Genomic DNA, 20959 nt, shown 5'->3' on the forward strand with positions numbered 1-20959 from the left:
GTACTTCTAAACACTCTAAATATACAACAAAATGCATTTAAGGGCTAAAAAAGTGGATTTAGCATGATATGTCCCCTTTAGGCCTCAAACACAAAGACACGAACTCCTGCTGCCAAAGCCTCCACTGAAAGAACAATATTTGGTTCAAAGGACCTAATGACATTTTACTAAACACTACATAGAGAAACACGAGTCAGAGTTTGGATCTCAAACACCAATTAGGAAATAATCATTCATCAACCATGAGACGTCATAATAAAACGGTACGTCGGTTGTTGTGGTTTAGAGGGAAGGCATCAGTGAGTTTGTCACTTTTTTTTTTTGTTGCAAAAAGCGTTCTTATGTTTCATTACTATTAGTGAGTTACAGTCCCCAGGAAAAATGCGCTCGTAATAACAGGAAGTAGTAAGTTGAAAGGTTAATGAATGCGCTGCAGCGATTGGCTGAATCACATTACAATGTTTTTTAGTTAAAAAAAACAAAAAGATAAATACATATTTTATTAGTGTTGCATCCTTGCTGGTCAGCGATTGGAGGCGTGTCCTCCAGGTGGCGCTGCCTGTGATCATACATGCTGAGTGGTTGTTTGGAGCCAAGATGTTTGTGATTTTTATCATGAAGTCTGTTGTGATAGAATAAATGTATCTATATTTGTCATATTTGTAATAATGTCCTTCCATAATTATACTTTATTATACGCTATACTTCATTAAAAAAAAAAATGTAATTGATCCATACCTTTTCTACAGATAGTCTTACTATAATAGTGCTATATTATAGTGAAGAAGATTTAATAAGTTGTACTGATTCCCACTCCTTTTCAGACATACAACCTGTTTATATTTCACCTGTACGTATTCAGTTTGATTGGTTGATTAATGTGCACAGTTGATTTTAATATTTGACTCTGAGAATGTTTGAAATATGAAATGACGTGACACAAAGCATCCCACAGAGCTCAGATCCCAGATCTGTTCTGAGAACTGCCACAACAAAACCATAATGACTTTTTTGTGTTTATGTTAGATACGTATGCATCTGGAGCTGACCCGGGCCGTCGGTCACATTTTAAAGCTCAGTGTGGCGCCTGAGCCAAAAGGTTTGCCTCCTCTGCTCCAGCATGACGAGCTGTGAAGGTCTGAGGCCTTCGAAAGGACGGAACCATGACACTGAAATACGATTGGTTTATTTCAGTCTATTGAAATTTCAGATGTGTGAACCAGTGATCGCATTACTTCAATGTTTTTGTGACATCTTAATTATTTTCATAGAATCAGTGTCAGTAAAAAAGGGAATACGGAAGAAATAGAGACGATTTCAATAGTTGGAAGTTTAAAATGAAAACAGTTTATTCTGCATGTGTGAAACAACCCTGGAGGTATTTGCACTGCCTGAGTGGAAATGTGCAGAGGTTCCACAGAACTAAGAGGAAACAGGAATAAATTAACACAAAGGGGCACAGAGAGTAAATAATGGAAACAGAAGAGATTTAGTATGTTTGAAGGCCACATGTCAGCACGGTCGGAGCAATAATCCACAAACGGCTTCCAAACCCTCCTCAGCTCGAACAAGTACAAATGTTTCTCGGCATAGAAAAGGTTTTCTGCTCCTCCTTTATGTGGCGGGAATCTGTGGCAGGCCGAACTCGTCCACCAGCACGCCGTCCTGGAAGCAAAGGAAGGGAAAAACACAATGGCCTCAATACAACTCCAAGCTGGTGTAAAACACACAGTGGCACAAACCTTTAAGTAGTTTTGATGCTTTCTCAAATGTATTCTTATTTCTTTTTTTGTTTTTTAGATTTACTCTTCCAATTTTATCACAATATGTCATTGAACATAATGTTCACATTCAGCCACAGTCCACATTGACTCCTCTTCTGATCCATTACCTCTAAAATAAACAGGATTTTTTATCTGATTTGGACACTTTTCAGGAAGGAAAATACAAGAAAAATAATAATGCTAGGGCTGGAAAACAATAAAAAAAAATGTAATGCTGTTAATCACATGAGTCCTGTAATTAATCCTGATTAATCACAATGTCATGCACAAATTCAATAATAAACATAATAGTGGTTTAATGTGCATTTTAAAAATGACAATGTAGATGAATGTAGATAAAAGTCAATCTTTGAAGTCAATATTTTCTAAATTGTAACTCCTGAATACTGATAATAGAAATAAATCTGATTCCTAAATGGTAAATCTGTATATTAAAGTAAGATCACAGTCTGTTCCGTCAGTGTTCAGCATCGATTATCTGATCAAACATGTTCACATTTATTAAATGTTCATTGTATTTCATGGATATGGTGCTTTTCGACCTTGTGCGGTCCCCAAAGAGCTTCACATTGTTAATCACGTTCACACGCCAATGGAGGCGGCTGCCATGAAAAACGCTCAGTCCACCCATTGGGAGCAGTTTGAGGTTCACTGTCTTGCTCAAGGACACGTGGCTAGTTTGGGAATTGAACCGACAATCTTCCAATTGAGAGACGACCTGCTCTATCCAGCGAGCCGCAGGAGAGCAGCTGGAGCTTGTTTGGCCTGAATATTGTTATTAAACCACATTCTACTGATTAATGGAGGTTTTATTTCTACACTTCGGTTAAACAATATTTTCTTGCACCTTCCAGTGGACGTTATCAGTTGGCGCCTGACTCTGTGAGGACACGGAGAGCAAATTTAAAGAGCTGACTTTGTGGAAGTCGTTCTGACTTTAGATGGATCGTTCCACCGTCGCTGGTCGCTGTGAACGCAGAGCTGAACCGACCTTGTTTGTTTTGGAGTCGCTGGGGATTCCTTCAGGGATGGCCGGAGCAGCCGAGGCCTCGTCCAGGTAGGAGCTGTCATCATCCAGCAGCAGTTCATCACCCAGAGCATCCAGCTCTGAAAGCACAGCGGTCCTCTCAGCGTTTCACTCACAAACTCAACACACTGAATGTGTGTGTGTCTTAAACAACCAAAACGAGCAGCTGAAGGAGGGAGGATCAGGTTTTGTCATCTTGCTTACACAAACTAGAAATGTTCTCCAGCACACTGGTAAAGAAGTGATCATCTATAATAATGGATGTTGTAATGGTTGCAGGCTTCAGTTAGAGGCTGATTTTTACACTGGTATCTACCGATTATTAACAAACAAGAATTAGGGGGCGGTAGTGAGCAGGTGTCGGATGTAGACGTGTTACTTATGTGCTCCTCTCCGTCGCCTCCCTAAAGTTCATTTAAACCACGTAGCACCAGCTAAACTTGGGGTCGACGACCTCTTCTTCAAACAACTGGGTCATAAACTGGAACCATGCTGGAGACGGGAGCTTCCTCCCAGTCTGAAGCTGCCCACAACCAGCACACCGGAGCAGCGCTAATATGTGCCTCAGACTGAAGACAGGAAGGGACGAGACGAGACGAGACGGGCCAAAAGCCACTTCTCACTTTTCTACATGAAGGATGATTGAAAACTCATTTGCCATTGTGACCCTGTGAAATGCAGTTATAATTGCTTGTATATCATTGCATATCTAATTTCCAGATGTTTAACCAAACGTGTCTGAGTCTTTGTTGTTTGGTTTTTGCTTGTTTTTGTTACTATGTTGAAAAATGTACAAATAAAGTGTTATTTTAAAAAAACAAAAAAACAAGAATTGAGCCTCAAACAACTAAAGAAAGAAATGTGTGATGAAGACGCCTCATTGAGCAGACCCTCTGCTGTGATCATGGTTGCCATGACAACATGGAGCCCAACTCTGTGATTCTACAGGCGGAGGTCGTCCAGCTGAAGGAGCCTCATGTGAAGAGTGTGATGTACCGGTACCTGCTTCAAGATCATCTTCATCAATTTCTGGAGTGCCGTAGCTGCGGCTCAGAGCCTCCTGCACCTCGTTGGCGTCTTCCATCATGTCCTCCAGCTGGTCCTGTAGATCCTGGGGGTCGGACACATCAAACACGGGCGCACTTTAAAGTCTGAACTCAAGTTAACTACACACATGACTACTATTGACAATCTTCCTGCTCTTTTTTTTTTACTTTTCTTTTTTAAAATTTATTTCAGGGACAGTGCATATTAATAAACATTCCTGTAAATGTGCCAGAATTTGCCAACAGGCTATTTTTCATCTCTCCTCCCATCGCAGGTCGTCCTAAAAAATATAAAAGCATTAACGCAGCAGCATAGAATAAACGAATATCAATATTTACACTATTTACAAGTACACAGACACACACATATCACATACATCATGTATACAGACATATACACCGAACACACAGACACACACCGGGCAGGGGTCAGCGAGAGGTGGGGTTAATGCTGACAGGTCTGATTGTCAAGGAGTTTTAACTGTAATTTGTATCTGTGACATGAGGGAGCATTACGGATGGTGGCGGGTTGTTGGTTCCAATCCGTGGCTGCGCAGACAGAAAATGTGCTTTTTGTGAAGGAGAGGATGCCGTCCCCTCTCGCTGCTCCCCTGGTTCTGGAGTGGGTGCTGTTTCAGATGTTGATGAACTGATTGAGTGGTGGAGAAGAGAGACCATGGATGATTTTATAGACCAGACAGAGATTGGAGAATTTGATGAGGTTGTGGAAGCTGAGTAGATCGTGTTTATGTAGTATTGGGCAGTAGTGAGAGTGATTGGGTTTCTTGTCCAGGATTTTAACAGACCGTTTGTGTAGTGTGTGCAGTGGTGCCAAGGATGTGATGTTTGCTAGTGAGCAGGTGGGGAGACAGTATGTGATGTGAGACAGAATCATTGAATGCAGGAACATTTTAGCTGCTGGGGTTGACGTTTGATGGCGGATGTGTTTGAAGTTGTTGAGGCTGAATTTGATTCTATTGCAGGTTTTATTTATTTGTGATTTGAAGGACAGGTGTGAGTCGATGACTTTGCCAAGGTATTTATATTCTGGGACGATCTGTTGATCGAAGATATCAGGTTCTGTGGTGGAGTGAGAGGTGCCTGATTTGGAAAAAACATTGCATCGGTTTTGGATGTTTAGTTTGAGACATGAGTTCAAACCAGGGGGAGATGTGAGCCCTGGAGTGTGTGAGTTTGTCGGCTACCAGGGAAGTGTTATTGCCGTGTGTGTAGATTACTGTGTCGTCTGCGTAGATGAGGATGGAGACATTATTACAGACAGAAGGGAGGTCGTTGATGTATAGGGAGAATAATAGAGGTGCTAGTGTGGAACCCTGGGGAAGACCTGTTGAAAGACGTAGAGATGTGGATTGGTGACTTTGGATGCGGACATGTTGAAGCGGTTGGAAAGATAAGATTGAATCCAACTGAGTAATTCAGGTGAGAAATTGAATGAGCGAAGTTTAGATAGAAGGATTTCGTGATTGACTGTGTCGAATGCCTTTTTGAGATCCAGAAAAACAGCACCTCCCACAGCTCCCCGGTCCAGCAGTGCTCTGATGTTCTCACTGAAATAACAGGTTGCTGTTTCAGAAGAGTGATTGGTCCTGAAACCAAACTGCATTGGATGGAGGCTGTCAGGTGTTTATGTGGGAAGTTATTTGCTCTGCGACTAATTGTTCAGTACTTATGGAGACTGAGGGAAGTATACTGATTGGTCTGTAGTTGTCCATGGATTGGGGGTCACCGCTTTTGAAAATTGGGATGACGACAGAGGATTTTCCACAAGGCTGGGAACAAACTTTCAGAGAATCAATCCATTGAGTTAACATTCATTGCAGTGTCACAGCTACAAGCCGAGTTTGTTTTTCATCCACTAATGTGCTTCAGAGGCGACATCCCCTCCTCCCACGGCTCCGTTAACCTCGACTGCTGCTTCCTCTGCTCTCCACGGCCCTACTGCAGCACCTTGTGGTCCAAAGTGGTATTACAAGACTGCCTGAAGGAACTTCTGAGCCTTGAGCCACCCTGTCACTGGGCCGCCGACCCTCCTCCTCTGGACCAGGAGGAGTGAGGGACGCTGAGCAAAGCAGAGCCGGAAAACCCTGCAGGGCTGCAGCCAGATGCCCGGTTCCAGTCCTTCCACCATCATCAATCACTTTCTGCTTCTCACACTGAGCTCTGACCACCAGTCGTCACATGCTGCCTCACATTTCTCACCGACAGGCGTCAGGAGTTCTTTCTCTGAGGTTCCTCCTTCACACTCTGAATGAACGATGTTTCCTCAAACTACTTTCTTCTTACAAGTGAATCAAAGTGTGACTCTCCTCTCAGAAGAACCGTCTCATTCATGCTGTGAACTCATGAATGAGCTTCATTGTGTTGCTCAAACAGGCACATCGGGGCCCGAGAGCTTAGAGGAGTTGACTTAGAATAAGGAGGTTGCAGATTCAAACCACTGTGGGTCCCTGAGCAAGACCCTTGACCCCCATCAGCTCCGCGTCCTAGAAAACAATAGGAACAGGAATCTAACGTACATCAATCTGATCCAGTTTGACGTCCTTGTACGCTTTCTTCATCTCCTTCGCTCCGATCTTCATGGCCTCCACCTGAGAACAGAGAGCAGCAGAGGGTTCGTCCGGTCACTGACAGCAAGTGTGTTCAGGTACAGGACTGTGTTCTTGGTAACAACATGACAGGCAGCATGTATAACACCACAGGTGTGTAAATAAGAATCAACACAGCTGAGTTGTTTCTTGAAAAGGGACTTGGTGTCCCGTTGGCTCAGAGACTTACTGTGGTCTTGGTGTCCTTCAGGGTCTGGATGGTGTAGTTCGCCTGCTCCATGTTGAAGGACTGCTGAGCCAGCTGCTCCCGCTGGCCTTCATACCTGCAGAGAAACCCTTTGCTCTCAATCCACAGCTGACGTCCCCCTCAGGGACTCAAGAAATAAAACGACAACCAAGTTTCAGTTCCAATTATCAGAATTTATTAAAATAGAAGAAATTAGTTTTAGGTGCGTTCAGCTACTCTGTATTTCTAAGGCCCTGTTTACACGACAACGTTTCACATGACAACACCTAATCCGCTAAAAAAAAGGAGTGTGTTTCCACTGCAGCAGCGGACACAGAGACAATGATGTAGTTAGTGTGCCGGGCCACTAGAGGGCGCTGTTGCTTAAGCTTGTAATGAAACTACACAGACGTGTGCAGAGAACAAAACACTATAAACGTGAAGAAAATGGAGAGAACCTGACATCCGTATGGACTGATGACACATCGGATGATATCAGGGAGAGTATCAACTGTTAAACTACTGATATGGAGGATAAAACTAGAATATAGACCGCGGGTCGTACCACTACGGGTCGTACCACTACGGGTCGTACCACTACGGGTCGTACCACTACGGGTCGTACCACTACGGGTCGTACCACTACGGGTCGTACCACTACGGGTCGTACCACTACGCGGCCGCCATGTTTGTTTACAACTGGATGAGCAGGAGGGAGGCGGAGATGAGCAGTAACAGGCTCTGTAGCCTCCATCAGTCTCTGCAGGAGGGATTTGCACCGTGAAAGAATCTTTCCACCTTGAGAGCCGGATTAAAAACTTTGTGGATACAGTGCATCAGAACACTGGTGTTGTGTAAACGGACCCCCCAAAAGTGAAGGAAGTTTTGCGGATACACTCTAATTCATTGTCGTGTAAACGGGGCCTCAGTCACTACAGAATAAATCCACAGTTTAAATTCAGATTCAAACCTTTTGATCTGCAGGTTAGTTGGAAATAAATTCAGATTCAGTTCATCGTTTATTGGGAAAGTTAGTATATTTAATAACGTCCATATTTCTCCTGATGACTTCGTCAAACTGCTGCTGGACTGGACCCGTGCAGGATTCCATCACAGTTTGCTTCACACTCTGACGTCATATCAGAAACAGCTGAACGTGTTTCCACGTTCAAATATGAGCATGATGCACCCAAACAGCAAGTTTTAGGTATTTTTGAAAATGATACTGTAAGATACTCAGGAAGTTCTCAGTAGTGCCTAAAATGGATATATTCTCCAACTGGAGGGATTTTTACAATGAAAATAAATATTCATGTACGTTTTTTTTTTTCTTTTCTTAATAAGACCCAAATGGCTTGTCTTTTTTTTTTTTTTTTTTTTCACAACACAAGAAAAACCATTAAAATGAAAATAAAGTTTGGGAATATTTTAAAATAGAAAGGTTCAATTTTCTTAGTATTTTAATAAGTATCTTATAAAGAGTTCACAGACAATATTTTAACTTTTCACTGCTGCTGACTTTTGTACTAAAGCAGAATAAATAATAAATAATAAAACTGAGAGTTTTTTTTTTTTTTTAGAAAATCACCTTGTACTTTTTTAACAACAGTACTTTTGTTTGTAACCGAGTACAATTTAAGCGATTTAACAGTAGATGTACTTGAAAACGAATGTCAGTATTTACTCTCCCTCTGACCGTCAGCGCAGCCGATAACACAAGTATCTGTGGTTCAGGACTTCAACCTGGTCATGGATGATACAGGTAGAAGTATTTGGCCTCCTGGCTCTTAAACCTTTGAGAATGTATAACAAAACCACTAGTTTGTGAGCTGCCAAGAAGAAATCCAGGAGTTTTTTCTACTTGTTCGTAAAACTCTCGGACTGTCACATAATAGTCTTACCTTGTAGATAAACACTGTTGAATTTAGTATTTATGGATGCAGTTATGATGGACTAATATCTGCCTTTAACTGCAATTACAAACGTTTTTAAGTCGGCTTCTGCTGCCAAGCAGGTTGAAATATTGCTGTTGGAAATAACCTAAATAAGTGATTTTTGTCTTTGTGTTTGCAGGACTCACATTTTCTTCTGCTTCAGGACTCTCATGGCCTTCTGCTTCACCATGTTCTGCATTTCAAGAGAGAGACATGACCCCGCCTGTTGTTATTCTGAAGCCTTTAGAACAGTGAAAGCAAACCGGGGAAGGTCTGGTACCTTCGACGGTCCGTCTCTCATCTTCTTCATCTGGTCCTTGTACTTCACCAGCTCTGCGTCCAACCTGCCGATCTTCTTCTCGATGGACTCGGATCGGGCGTCCACCTGAGACGGGAGGTCATCACAGAGGGTTAATCGTCTGCAGCGCACACGTCATCGTTCAGTGGCCGCCGAAGCCAAACAGGCCGGAACGAGCCCAGCAACGACCCGAGAGCGGCAGTGCTCCACAAAAACACGAAATTCATAAGTACAAGGATGTTAAACATTCCGGGTTGTTCGGACCAACAGAAATACAGATTAAACAGGGTCACCATGTTCAGAAATATTTATGAAAGGGAAGACTTACGTCTAAATTAACATCTCTTCCACTATCAATGGATCAAAAATAATGCGAAAAATGTAGGGAAAATAAAATACGACCACTAAATAACAAGTCTGAGATCAACATAAATAATCCACCGGCTTCAGCATATTTCTTCTCTTGGACATTTAAAGTGTATTTGAACTGATTTGAACTGGAAAAAAACAAAACAAGATTCATCATTATGTTTTGATGCACAAAAAGGAGTGATATAAATGTGTTGCACATAGAGGGAATATAAAGACATCAACTGCACAAATACACATTTTTTTTATCTTCAGTAGTAGATTAAACATATTATTATATAGTATCCCGTAGATACCACAGAATATTATTTTAAAAGCACTGATGAAGCTTTAAGTTTGTATTTCCTCATACTCCAGATCTTTATGTCACTGTACAGTAATGACATTTATTCTTTCATATATAAAATAGTGATCGAATGAGTTTTAAACAAACTTAATGATTCACAGTAATAAATAACATTAAAACAGGCTCACAGAGATGAAACAGTGATCAGCTCAGCTCTGCTTCACCCAAACACTGAAAAACATCATTTTAAAACGTGTTGTTAATGAAAAGACGAGTTTTAATGGGGGGCTTTGGGGGCATGTTAGAAATATGGCAGTGAAACGTGTTTTTAGTGATGAGATGAGACTTTAATGAGGCTTGTGTTCTGGCCTTTGTGAGCATGTAGCCGAGCAGCTAACAGCTAAACAACAACAACAACAAACTGGACTCACGTTCCCGATACAGTCCGACAGGTTCGGAGGAGGAGCCTTAGGCTTCCCGCGGCCGAATATTCGGTTCATTTTCTACACCTGCACAGCCCCACACCGGCCGAAGCTCACGAAAACAACAAAACACTGCCCAGTTAAAGAGCTTGTTCACTGGAGCCTCCCGGAAGTAACGGTCCCGACGTAACGGACGTGACGTAGACGTACAGCTGTAGAATCAGAAGATGCGAATAGAGCTGGGTGTAATGTCAAATAAAGTCATATATTCATATTCATATGTGAGTACGAAGAAGAATGAGTGACACGTAAATGGGATGTGGTTCTATACCGATAACTTTACATTTAGTCAACTTTACAAACAGTAAAATATTTATTGGTGTGCTGTGTATTTAATATAAACATAGTAGTTAACTGAAATCATTCAATTAACACACACACACACACACACACACACACACACACACACACACACACACACACACACACACACACACACACACACACATTACAAAATAAGCAGTGCCAATAACCTTATAAAGTAAATGGCCACGTGTTTAATACAAAAATCTCCATTTCACAAAATTACATGTTTGCTGTCTGTAAGAAACCAGACATGTGCTGTAAATTAATTGACATCTGATTATTTGAACTGTGTTTATATCTCTTTCCTCTACGAAAGAGTGTCCTCATCCAAGATGGCGGCCATGCCCTGCGATCTAATTCTTTTACGTTCATAATTCTATTTTGCTCACTGAAGACTTCCGAAAGTAACGGTACCCAGAGCCCTGGGCGCCTCCCTGTGGTGAAAGGTGGTAGTATACGCCTGCAGAGCTGGTTGTAGTATCTCATCATAGACTGAGAGGGACAGATCTGCGAACGTGATCTTTATACAGTAAATAAGTCTTACTTTTATATCCTTTTAAAAAAAAAAAAAATTAATTATATGAACTTACAAAAACTATGGGAAGAGCACAAAGACAGTCATTAATATATGAGATATTTGTGGATAAAATTGTCACAAACAGAAAAAAGCGGATCCAACGTGTACAGTTGATATGAAGCTGCTGTTGACGTGAAAAGAGGCATGTACACACGCTGTGATTTGCCTTGCCTTGCCTTGCCTTGCCTTGCCTTGCCAAAGCTAAAGCACACGTGACTTTATCAGATGTGAACAATCATCCAGAAAAGGAGACAGTAAATTAGTGAAATGAATGATTTTTTAATCTTCCAGGATGAAACAAAGACAAAGTTCCCATCGCAGAAAAATCGAAACATCAAAACATCCCTTTATTTTACATTCACACACTTTTATTTAGAACATTGACTTTTCTGTGTGGACGCAGTACTCCATGGAGGATACAGTAAACGTCCAGAGTGTGAACGGCTCAGCGTCTCGCATGTTGCTGCATCAATTATCAAGTTTAGCTCAGAGAAGCAGAGAAATCCAATTCGAGGAAACGTGGAGCAGAAAAGGGTCATGAAAAGCAGCGGAATGTCCTGCTGGAGGTTTTACTTTTCAGCCCCCCCACAGTGTGTAGTGAGGACATTAACCTTTAACCCCGCCACAGTGTGTAGTGATGGCATTAACCTTTAACCTCGCCACAGTGTGTAGTGATGGCATTAACCTTTAACCCCCCACAGTGAGGACATTAACCTTTAACCCCGCCACAGTGTGTAGTGATGGCATTAACCTTTAACCCCCCCACAGTGAGGACATTAACCTTTAACCCCGCCACAGTGATGACATTAACCTTTAACCCCCCACAGTGAGGACATTAACCTTTAACCCCGCCACAGTGTGTAGTGATGGCATTAACCTTTAACCCCCCCACAGTGAGGACATTAACCTTTAACCCCGCCACAGTGATGGCATTAACCTTTAACCCCCCCACAGTGAGGACATTAACCTTTAACCCGCCACAGTAATGACATTAACCTTTAACCCCGCCACAGTGATGACATTAACCTTTAACCCCCCCACAGTGAGGACATTAACCTTTAACCCGCCACAGTAATGACATTAACCTTTAACCCCGCCACAGTGAGTAGTGATGACATTAACCTTTACCCCCCGCCCCCCCAGAGCCTGTTACTGCGCATGCACATTAGATAGACATTAGGTAGAGACCCCTCCCTCCTGCTCATCCAGTTGTAAACAAACATGGCGGCAGCGTAGTGGCACGACCCGTAGTGGCACGACCCGTAGTGGTACGACCCGTAGTGGCACGACCCGTAGTGGCACGACCCGTAGTGGTACGACCCGTAGTGGCACGACCCGTAGTGGTACGACCCGCGGTCTATATTCTAGTTTTATCGTCCAGATCAGTAATTTAATAGTTGAGACTCTCCCTGATAGCATCCGATGTGTCATCAGTCCATACGGATGTCAGGTTCTCTCCATTTTCCTCACGTTCATAGTGTTTTGTTCTTTGCACATACGTCTGTGTAGTTTCATTACAAAATCCAGCAACAGCGCCCTCCAGTGGCCCGGCATACTAACTACATCATTGTCTCTGTGTCCGCTGCTGCAGTGGAAACGCCCCCACTTTTTTTAGCGGATTAGGTGTTGTCAGGTGAAACGTTGTCGTGTAAACAGGGCCTCAGTTCCAACCAGTCGATCATCTGGCTCCAGGACGAGGCATCAGGTGGGAAAAGTCCCTGAGAACTTGACCATGAGGTTCGGGTTCAGAGAGAAATCTACTCACAGGTCAACAACACTGGACGGCACCACGCCACAGTCCACTCACTTCACATGTCACTTTGAAAACAACGAGAGCCGAAGAGCCACGAGACGACGCTCAGCTCAGGAAACACACCGAGAGAAGCAACACAAACCTTCGAGTGTCCAGATCTGCAAGAAGAGCAACAATCAGCACATGAAACATCTTTAAGTTTCTATGATGCAGCTGCACTTTTGATCACAGGTTTTAAATAAAGGAGCACAATGGAGCTTTAGCAATAAATCCCAACACAGTCACAGTCCTCCAACCAGCCGACCTCACGGTTTCTAAGCTTCATGGAGAAAAACACACTGACTTTCACACTGTGCTTATGCCAGAAGGTTGTTTGGTCTTTTCATGAAGGTCACATATAATTATATTATATCATATTAATAAAACCACATTGAAGAGCAGCAGAAACACGCCTCGTCTTTAAGTCCTTTACCGATGCTGCAGCGCCACTCTCAGGAACAAAAAAACATCTCACCTTCAAAATAAAGCTGACAGCTTTTCAACTCCATAGATTTCTTCTAAATATACCAAAACTGCTTCTTATGCTCAATTTATGAAACTTATTTTTAAACATTTTATTACAGGATTGAAGCAGATTTACACTTTTCAGCCATTTGTAGTCATTCTAGTAATTTTAGCTCTTTAAGCAGCCAGTTTAGATAAGCTTTTTTTTATTATCTTTCATTTTTGCCACTTAAGTGTGTTTAGCGACCGGTATAAACCTTTGACCAATTTTAGTTATTCTATATTACATTTTCCAATTCATGTAAATTTGAATCATTTAGATTTATTTTTGTTTTTCAGCTGTGAGTTTCTCTGCACAGATCAAAGATAAAGATAAACCAGCAGTAAAGAGAATAATTCTCTCCCTGTTGAATAAAACTAGAATTTCTGCTGTTTGTTGTATTCGGGGTTATCTTACTGTGTAGTTTGAAACTGAACTTTTTAGCGGATTTGTTTTTTTATAAAGTGTTGAACTATTTCATTTGTCATGTGTCTCTGAGCCGTGAGACAAGAGAAGCTTTGGCAGATTGTTTGCTGCGCAGCAAAACAGAACTAAGAGAACTCTGCTAGTGAAGACCGGCCCTCGCTACCCGGCAGGCTGAAGTGACCAAACCAACATGAGGTGATTCTCTCGCTGGCGTGTTTCAGACGGCCGTGGTGAGCTGAGTCACGCCCACCTCGTTGGAGTCCTCGCAGCTCTGGTAGCGCAGAGAGGACGTGACCATGGCTAGTCATACCGGCCGGGCCCGCCTCGGGTCTCCCCGGGGGTCAGTGGGGCAGGAGTGGTCCCGCAGGGTGCTCCTCACCCGACTCACCCCCTGGCAGTCGCCGGGCGGCCTGGCCCCGGGGCAGCAGAAGTCCCGGAAGCACCTCTTGAAGTTCTCGTCCAGGAAGGCGTAGAGGACGGGGTTCAGGCTGCTGTTGGTGTAGCCCAGCGCCACGCACAGGAAGTAGGCGGCCATGACGGCGGTGGTCTCGGGCACGCTGGCGGACAGGGCTTTGACCAGGATGAAGATGTGGATGGGCGTCCAACACACCACGAAGACGGCGACCACCACCAGCACCAGGCGCGTGATCCGGCGCAGGTTCCGGTCTTTCTCTCGAGAGCCTGAGAGCAGACGCACGCTCTTCAAACGCAGCACCATCAGCGTGTAGCAGACTGTGATGATGATGACGGGGGCGACGAAGGCGAAGATGAAGACACAGATCTTCATCAGGGTGTCCCAGTAGGTGTAGGGCTCCGGGAACTGTAGCGCGCACTCTGTAGTCCCTGTCAGAGGAAGACAGTCCCAGTCATGTCAATGAGAGGGACACAACGTGACAAGACAGGGACTAAGATCCAGAGTGGACAAGAGACTCACAGGACATGATCAGTCTGTCTCTCGGGTCATGTCTTCATATGTATACTGGTTGATCAGGGTTAGGGTCAATGTTAGGGTTAAAGTTAATGACCTTAGGGTTAGGGTTAATGACAGGAGGGTTAGTGGGTTAGGGTTAGGGTTAGAGTTAGGGCTAATGACAGGAGGGTTAGGGTTAGGGCTAATGACAGGAGGGTTAGGGTTAGGGTTAGGGCTAATGACTGGAGGGTTAGGGTTAGGGTTAGGGCTAATGACAGGAGTGTTAGGTTTGTGACAAAGGAAAGAAAGGCACGGGCAACAGGTAACCATATTCTATAAGGGTTTTCCCTTGATATTTAAAAAATTATTATGTTTAAAAGAGGGTAGTTTCACCTCAGGTTTTGTTTGTAAAAAACGCCATAGGTTTAAAAGGAGGTAGTTTCACCTATATTCTCCAAAGGGAGTGTCTTTAAAAGGAGGTGTGTTCACTTATTCCTTTAAAAAGGGAGAATAAAAGAAGACCTTTGGGAGCGTTTTTCAGTGAAGTAAAAAAAGGAATTGAGAGATATCACCCAAAGGTAAGTCAGGGGTGGGGCGGTTTTAGGCAAGGGGAGGGAGGGGTTAAGGTTAGGAGAGAAAGAGGGGGGTGTGGTTAAGTTTAGGATGGGAAAGTGGATAAGGAGGTAAGGAAATGGGGGGAGGAAAGAGGAAAAAGGGGAGTACAAAGGGGGGGAGGGTTGGGTTTTAGGCAAAAGGGGGGGGTCAGGTTTTAGGTAAGTCAGGGGTGGGGGGGGGGGGGGGGGGGTAGGTTTTAGGTAAGGGGAGGGTTAGGGTTAACATTAGGGTTTAGTTAAAGACAGGAGGGTTAGGGTTAGTGCATGATTACAGATTCCCAGAAGGAGAGATGCTCTTATTATTGGGTTGATTGATGATTTCAGCAGTTTTACGAAGCCCCTCCTGTGAGAGGAAGAGTAACGTCGACCCATTAACACCCCAATGAATCCATGTGGATCATTTAGACCGGAGCGATGAGTTACACTGGAGGCCAGTCTGGTTGAAGTGACAGTAATGTGGTGTGATGCAGTGAAGGTTCCTCATCTTGTTTCTCTGGTTAAGCTTTTGTCCCGGGGATGACGGCAGCTTCAGCGTGAACACGCGTATCAGCAAGCAGACGAGAGAAAAATGTGCTCTATTCTTAGAAAATGAGGATCCATTATGTGTGTCATGGCTTCATGTCGAGTGGCTGATGTGGACTCTTGTCAACCCCCGAGCATCCTAATCACAGACCTTGGAGGAGAAAATTGAGGCGCTTCAGGGCGACGGAGTCGATGCCGGCGGAGGCGCTTGGTAGAACGTTAACGTACCGTTACTGGTGTTGGTGCTGCCCAGCACCATCGCAGGGATCCCCGCGGCCGACGACAGGACCCAGATGATCACGTTGATGATCTTTGCTTTCATGGGTGTGCGGAAATCCAGAGCCTTCACCGGGTGGCACACGGCCACGTACCGGTCCACACTCATCATCGTCAGCGTGAAGATACTGGTGAACATGTTGTAGTAATCAATGGAGATGAAGACTTTGCAGGCCACCTCTCCGAAGGGCCAGGAGCTGAGCAGGTAGTCGGTGCTCTGGAAGGGCATGGTGGTGATAACCAGGGCATCGGCCACGGCCAGGTTGAAGATGTAGATGTTGGTGGCGGTCTTCATCTTGGTGTATCTGCAGTGAGGAGAACATGCAGGAGATGATGGCTTCAGTTTATGTTGACGGTAGAGAGTCGGTGTAGCCTCCTCTCTCTTCTCAGGGTTCGTTTTAAACAGAAGGAGTTGTCACTCCATCTACTGGTCCGCCCAACGCTGCTGTCAGCTGCTGGTTACAGAGCACAGTGGAGATGCTCCAGATCTCAGACCCACATCTCAGACCCATATCTCAGAGTACATACCATGTGGGACCACTAGAAGTCACCGTAGGATTTTCTAAACAAAACAAAATAATTTTTTTTAAATTAATGAAACATCAAAGTATTTTAGCTACAATATGAACTACGGAATGTAACAATATTTGTATTATAATTTACACAATAGTGTTAATACAATATGTGCTTTATGTAATTTCATTTAATAAGATAAACCTAATTAACACCATAATTTAAAACAGGTTTGATTAGACCACTATGGTTTAACTATGATACATACCAATTCATTTCTGGTCAATCTGTCTATATACTCTATACTAGTAGTTTTATGTCCTGTCCTACAACAGGTGATAAATCAATTAAATATTAAAAAGTACACACAATTGCAGTTAACAATGTAAACAATTTCAATTGTATAGTGTGTGTGTGTGTGTGTGTGTGTGTGTGTGTGTGTGTGTGTGTGTGTGTGTGTGTGTGTGTGTGTGTGTGTGTGTGTGTGTGTGTGTGTGTGTGTGTGTGTGTGTGTGTGTGTGTGTGTGTGTGGGAGCCATCTCCTGCATACTCGCATCTTTAGTTTCGGTTAATTTAATCCTTGATATTTTGACCACTTGGGGGTGTATTGGTCTGTGGTGACATGAGCCACATGGTTTTAAGCTGAAGGTCAAAGGTCATGTGAGACAGGTGAGGACAAGGTGTGGTTCTTACCGGAGCCGTGTCCTCACTGACACAGCAGCAACGCACAGCAGAGGGAAATGTGAAGAATTTGATTGTATTTTATAGACTTTTTTTTGATAATAAGTAAGGATGTAAACTAAATGTCTAATGTTCAATTAAGACAATAAATTAAGCATCATATTTAGTTTGTGGTGCTATATGAATAAATAAATGTGAATTGAATAACTGAATAATTGAAATTTTCTCCAAATAAGATAAGATTCGCACCGCATGTTTAAAATTTGGAAGCCACACCTCCTTCCTGAAGCTACTTCTGGTGTGTGAGGAGCTTATGAAATGATTCTACCAGCTTATGATGTTATACTGCTCAGAGGCCTCACAGTTCTAGAGTCAGGGCTGTTTCTACTGGAGAGGCCAAATGAGAACACACACACACACACACACACACACACACACACACACACACACACACACACACGACTAATTTCTCTCAGGAGACACTGGAATTGTTCATGACACCTTGTTGATCATTTTCAGTTTTTTTCTATATAATTTTTTCTTGAAATATGTTGATGAGCTGAAGTTTGAACTGTGAAGGTAACGACACATCTTCTCATATGATGATTGATTACCAACAATCTGATGTCAGCAAATAAAAGAAAGAAAATGAGATATAACCACACAAAATAAAAGACTGGAACCTCGTTAGAATTATATTGTTTTCCTCCCTTCCAGTTACTTAATTTACACATTTAATCGAAAGAAACGATCTGCGATGACACACAAAACTAAATCTATCAGGTAACTGCAGATTTACTCAAACACATAAAGACAAAAGTATTACAACTTGATTTCAGGTTTCCCCTCATGAGCCGTAAAGTATAATGTTTAATTCTGTGGTCTATTGTATAATCTGTTGTGTAACGCCACTCGGTCATGCTGAAGCTGAACTCACCTGATGATGACATACATGACCAAACAGTTTCCCACCAAGCCCACCACGAACACCAGGGAGTACACGGCCACTATGACGGGGATGATGGGGGACAGGGGTTCGGGCTCGGAGTCCCAGGTTCCGTTGAGGGTGTAGTTGGAGAGGGCGGCGGCGGGCGGCCAGGTGAAGTTGGGGACGCAGTCTCCCGCCTGGTCCGGGGCGCATTGCTCCTCTCGGAAGATGTGCACCACGCTGCTGTCCATGGCAGATCGGTGCCGGGACTCACCTGGAGGTCTCCACACCGCTGAGACAGAAAAGAGCCGCTCTCGGTCCGGATTGGCGCAGCCGGTTCGGTCTGGATGGATGAGAGCGCAGCGGCTCCGCGCTCAGGGACAAGAGCGCAACATTCAGCAGACCTCTGCGTTCACAAAGTTCAATTAGAAATGTCGAGAAGGTCTTTCTGTCACTTTCCTCCTCTTCCTCGCGCAGGATTGTGCAGACTCAAAGCCTCCACGGAGAGGGAAGACGCGCCGCCGGTGCGTCCTGCCGGTGCGCAATGGAAGCCGCAGTGCTCGTTCAGTGACATCAGCGAGTGAGAAACATAACTACTGTAATCACACTCAAACATCTGCTTGCTGGCTCAGGCACACTCGTCCCAAAATCTCCCATCATGTGGGATTACTTTACAGGTTTCCCTGGAGAAATAATAAGAGAACACGCAGGGCTCAAGAACGTTCCTGGAAGAACAAATAAAAACAACCTCTGCCATCGTTTCCACAAGATGTTCCCAGGCAACACCTGCAGAATCCTATTGTCATGATCAAGTGTGAGATGATATGATCACCTGCTGGAGCATCAACTCAAGAACATGGAGACAAATAAGAAACCTGTGTAACAGGTGTGGCTCATTTAAAGTAACGTGATCACTTCTATATCCATATCCTATAACCCCCCATTACTGCCAATGTTTGGTATTTCTCAATATTCTCATGTTAGACTTCGATCTGCGTTCAGAGAATTTCTGGAGGTTTCAGATACTCCTGTGAAGAAAAGTACAAAATATTCAACATGTGGTTGGAAAAAGAATAACTATGCTCTTCCAATAGAGGATTTATTGAGGCGCCCCACCCGGTGTAGTGATACCAGTTTGTACCACCAGGTGGAGCATTGAGTCCTAATATTTTAATCTGTTTTCATTACAGCAGGAGAGAAGACTGAACATATTTCCTGTGCTTACTGAAGATGAGTTAAAACCCTGATGGGTGTGGAGGGAAGTCAAAGTTTCTCAACAGCGCAACCCACTGCACGCATGTGGCATTACCTCAGTCGTACCGTTTCAGAAATATTCCTGTTCCATCCTTGACACAGGCTGCTGCGTCTGCTCCTCCTCTGGTCCGTTATGAATCTCTCCTGAGTCACTTCTTTACATCTGTGATATTGTACCGCACATAGAAAGCTGAAGGCCTTCTCATTTAAGTTCATATAATACTCATGAAAAGGAAAGCGTCTTCTGCCCCTCAGCGTGGCCTGACCGTGAACTACATATCACACAATGCATGTTGATTTACTGAGCCTGTAAATCAAGTTATGAGACATTTTGATAATGTCTCATAACTTCAGTGGTTTTCCAACAGCTGAGGGCAAAAAAACAAAACAAAACGGAGAGCAAAAGCTACCGTTCTCTCTTCAGGTGCTGTAGTCAGGCAGTAACATTTGAACTGGTATGACTGATTTCTGGAATCTCATGGTGTCTAAATCCCTGAGAAACAACCAGATCCAAACTCACACAGACATTTCCTCCATGTTCAGGCGCTCAGGTCATCCTGCTGTGAATGCGAGCGCTCTGAGAGAAAATGATTGGCCTCTGTTCTGTTGTGTCTCTATTGGCTGGCAGCAGTGGCGGCTGGTCAATGAAATGGCGTTCTCGTGTGACAGGCCCTAGGAGCCCTCAGCTTCTTCTTCATAGAATATAATAGAATATTAACCGATAATAAAAATAACATCAAGGACATATGGAATGTGTTAAGTAATATTATCAGGAATGGAACTGATAGAAGAAATCAATAATCCACAAACAGAAGAAGGAGAGAGGAATATTGTGGATTTGTTATATCGCAGCCCAAACTCAATGTTTTTAAAGCAGTTTGATGAAATAAACATTGTTAACAAATGTAAGAATCAAAGGTCTACAGACTGGAATGACATTGATGCAGCTCTAATTAAGGCATTGGGGTAATTGTAAAACACTTAACTTATACTTATAATTTATCCTTCAAAACTGGTGTATTTCTGTGCAAAATGAAAACTGCAGAGTCATCCCTCTACACAAAGATGGAGACAGAAATCAATTAATTAATTCTAGGCCTGTGTCTTTACTCTCTCAGTTCTCTAGAATATCATAAAAACTGTTTGTCAGTAGATTGATAACTTTATAGAAGAATGAGTTGCTGGTTGAGTCAGTTTGGATTCAGCTCCAATAGATCTACATCTATGGTATTAATGGAAGTAACTGAAGACGTTACCAGTTCCAGAGACAATAAGAACTTTGCAGTGGGGGTATTTCTAGATTTGAAAAAAGCATTTGACACAATTGATCATTATTTGTTAATTAATAAACTGGAATAATATGGAATCAGAGGGGTTGTACTAACGTGGATGAGAAGCTACAAAAGTAATAGAAATCAGTTTGTGCAAAAAGAGGATTGCAAATCAACGTGTTTAAATATAACTGTTCCCACAGGGGTCGGTTTTGGGTCCGAAATGATTTATTATGTATATTAATGATATATGTAGGATGTCAAACATCTTAAAGTTTGTGCTATTTGCAGATGACACTCATATTTTTTGTGACGGGGAAAGCTTGCAGCAGCTTTTGGAGGCGGTCATCAGAAATGAGTCAAAT

At 43.2% G+C, this 20959-nt stretch overlaps 2 protein-coding genes across 2 annotated transcripts; both read right to left on the reverse strand.

Moving 5' to 3' along the window:
• Positions 1-1168: 1168 nt before the first annotated feature.
• LOC308123437 (charged multivesicular body protein 5) lies at positions 1169-10156 on the reverse strand. Its single transcript, XM_080485942.1, has 8 exons — positions 9969-10156; positions 8865-8969; positions 8731-8777; positions 6654-6747; positions 6395-6466; positions 3814-3922; positions 2776-2891; positions 1169-1665 (listed from the first exon to the last, which is right to left on the reverse strand). Exons 1-8 carry the CDS (start codon positions 10035-10037, stop codon positions 1615-1617), a joined length of 663 nt encoding a protein of 220 aa, XP_080342068.1. The 5' UTR covers positions 10038-10156; the 3' UTR covers positions 1169-1614.
• Positions 10157-13929: 3773 nt separating this feature from the next.
• oprk1 (opioid receptor, kappa 1) lies at positions 13930-18320 on the reverse strand (the record flags this gene model as incomplete). Its single annotated transcript, XM_080475760.1, has 3 exons — positions 13930-14468; positions 15900-16252; positions 18079-18320. The coding sequence occupies 3 exons, from the start codon at positions 18318-18320 to the stop codon at positions 13930-13932; spliced, it is 1134 nt and encodes a 377-aa protein (XP_080331886.1).
• Between the last annotated feature and the right edge of the window lie 2639 nt (positions 18321-20959).

The sequence above is a fragment of the Lipophrys pholis genome (assembly GCF_963383615.2).
Source record: "Lipophrys pholis genome assembly, chromosome: 1".
Lineage (NCBI taxonomy): Eukaryota > Metazoa > Chordata > Actinopteri > Blenniiformes > Blenniidae > Lipophrys > Lipophrys pholis.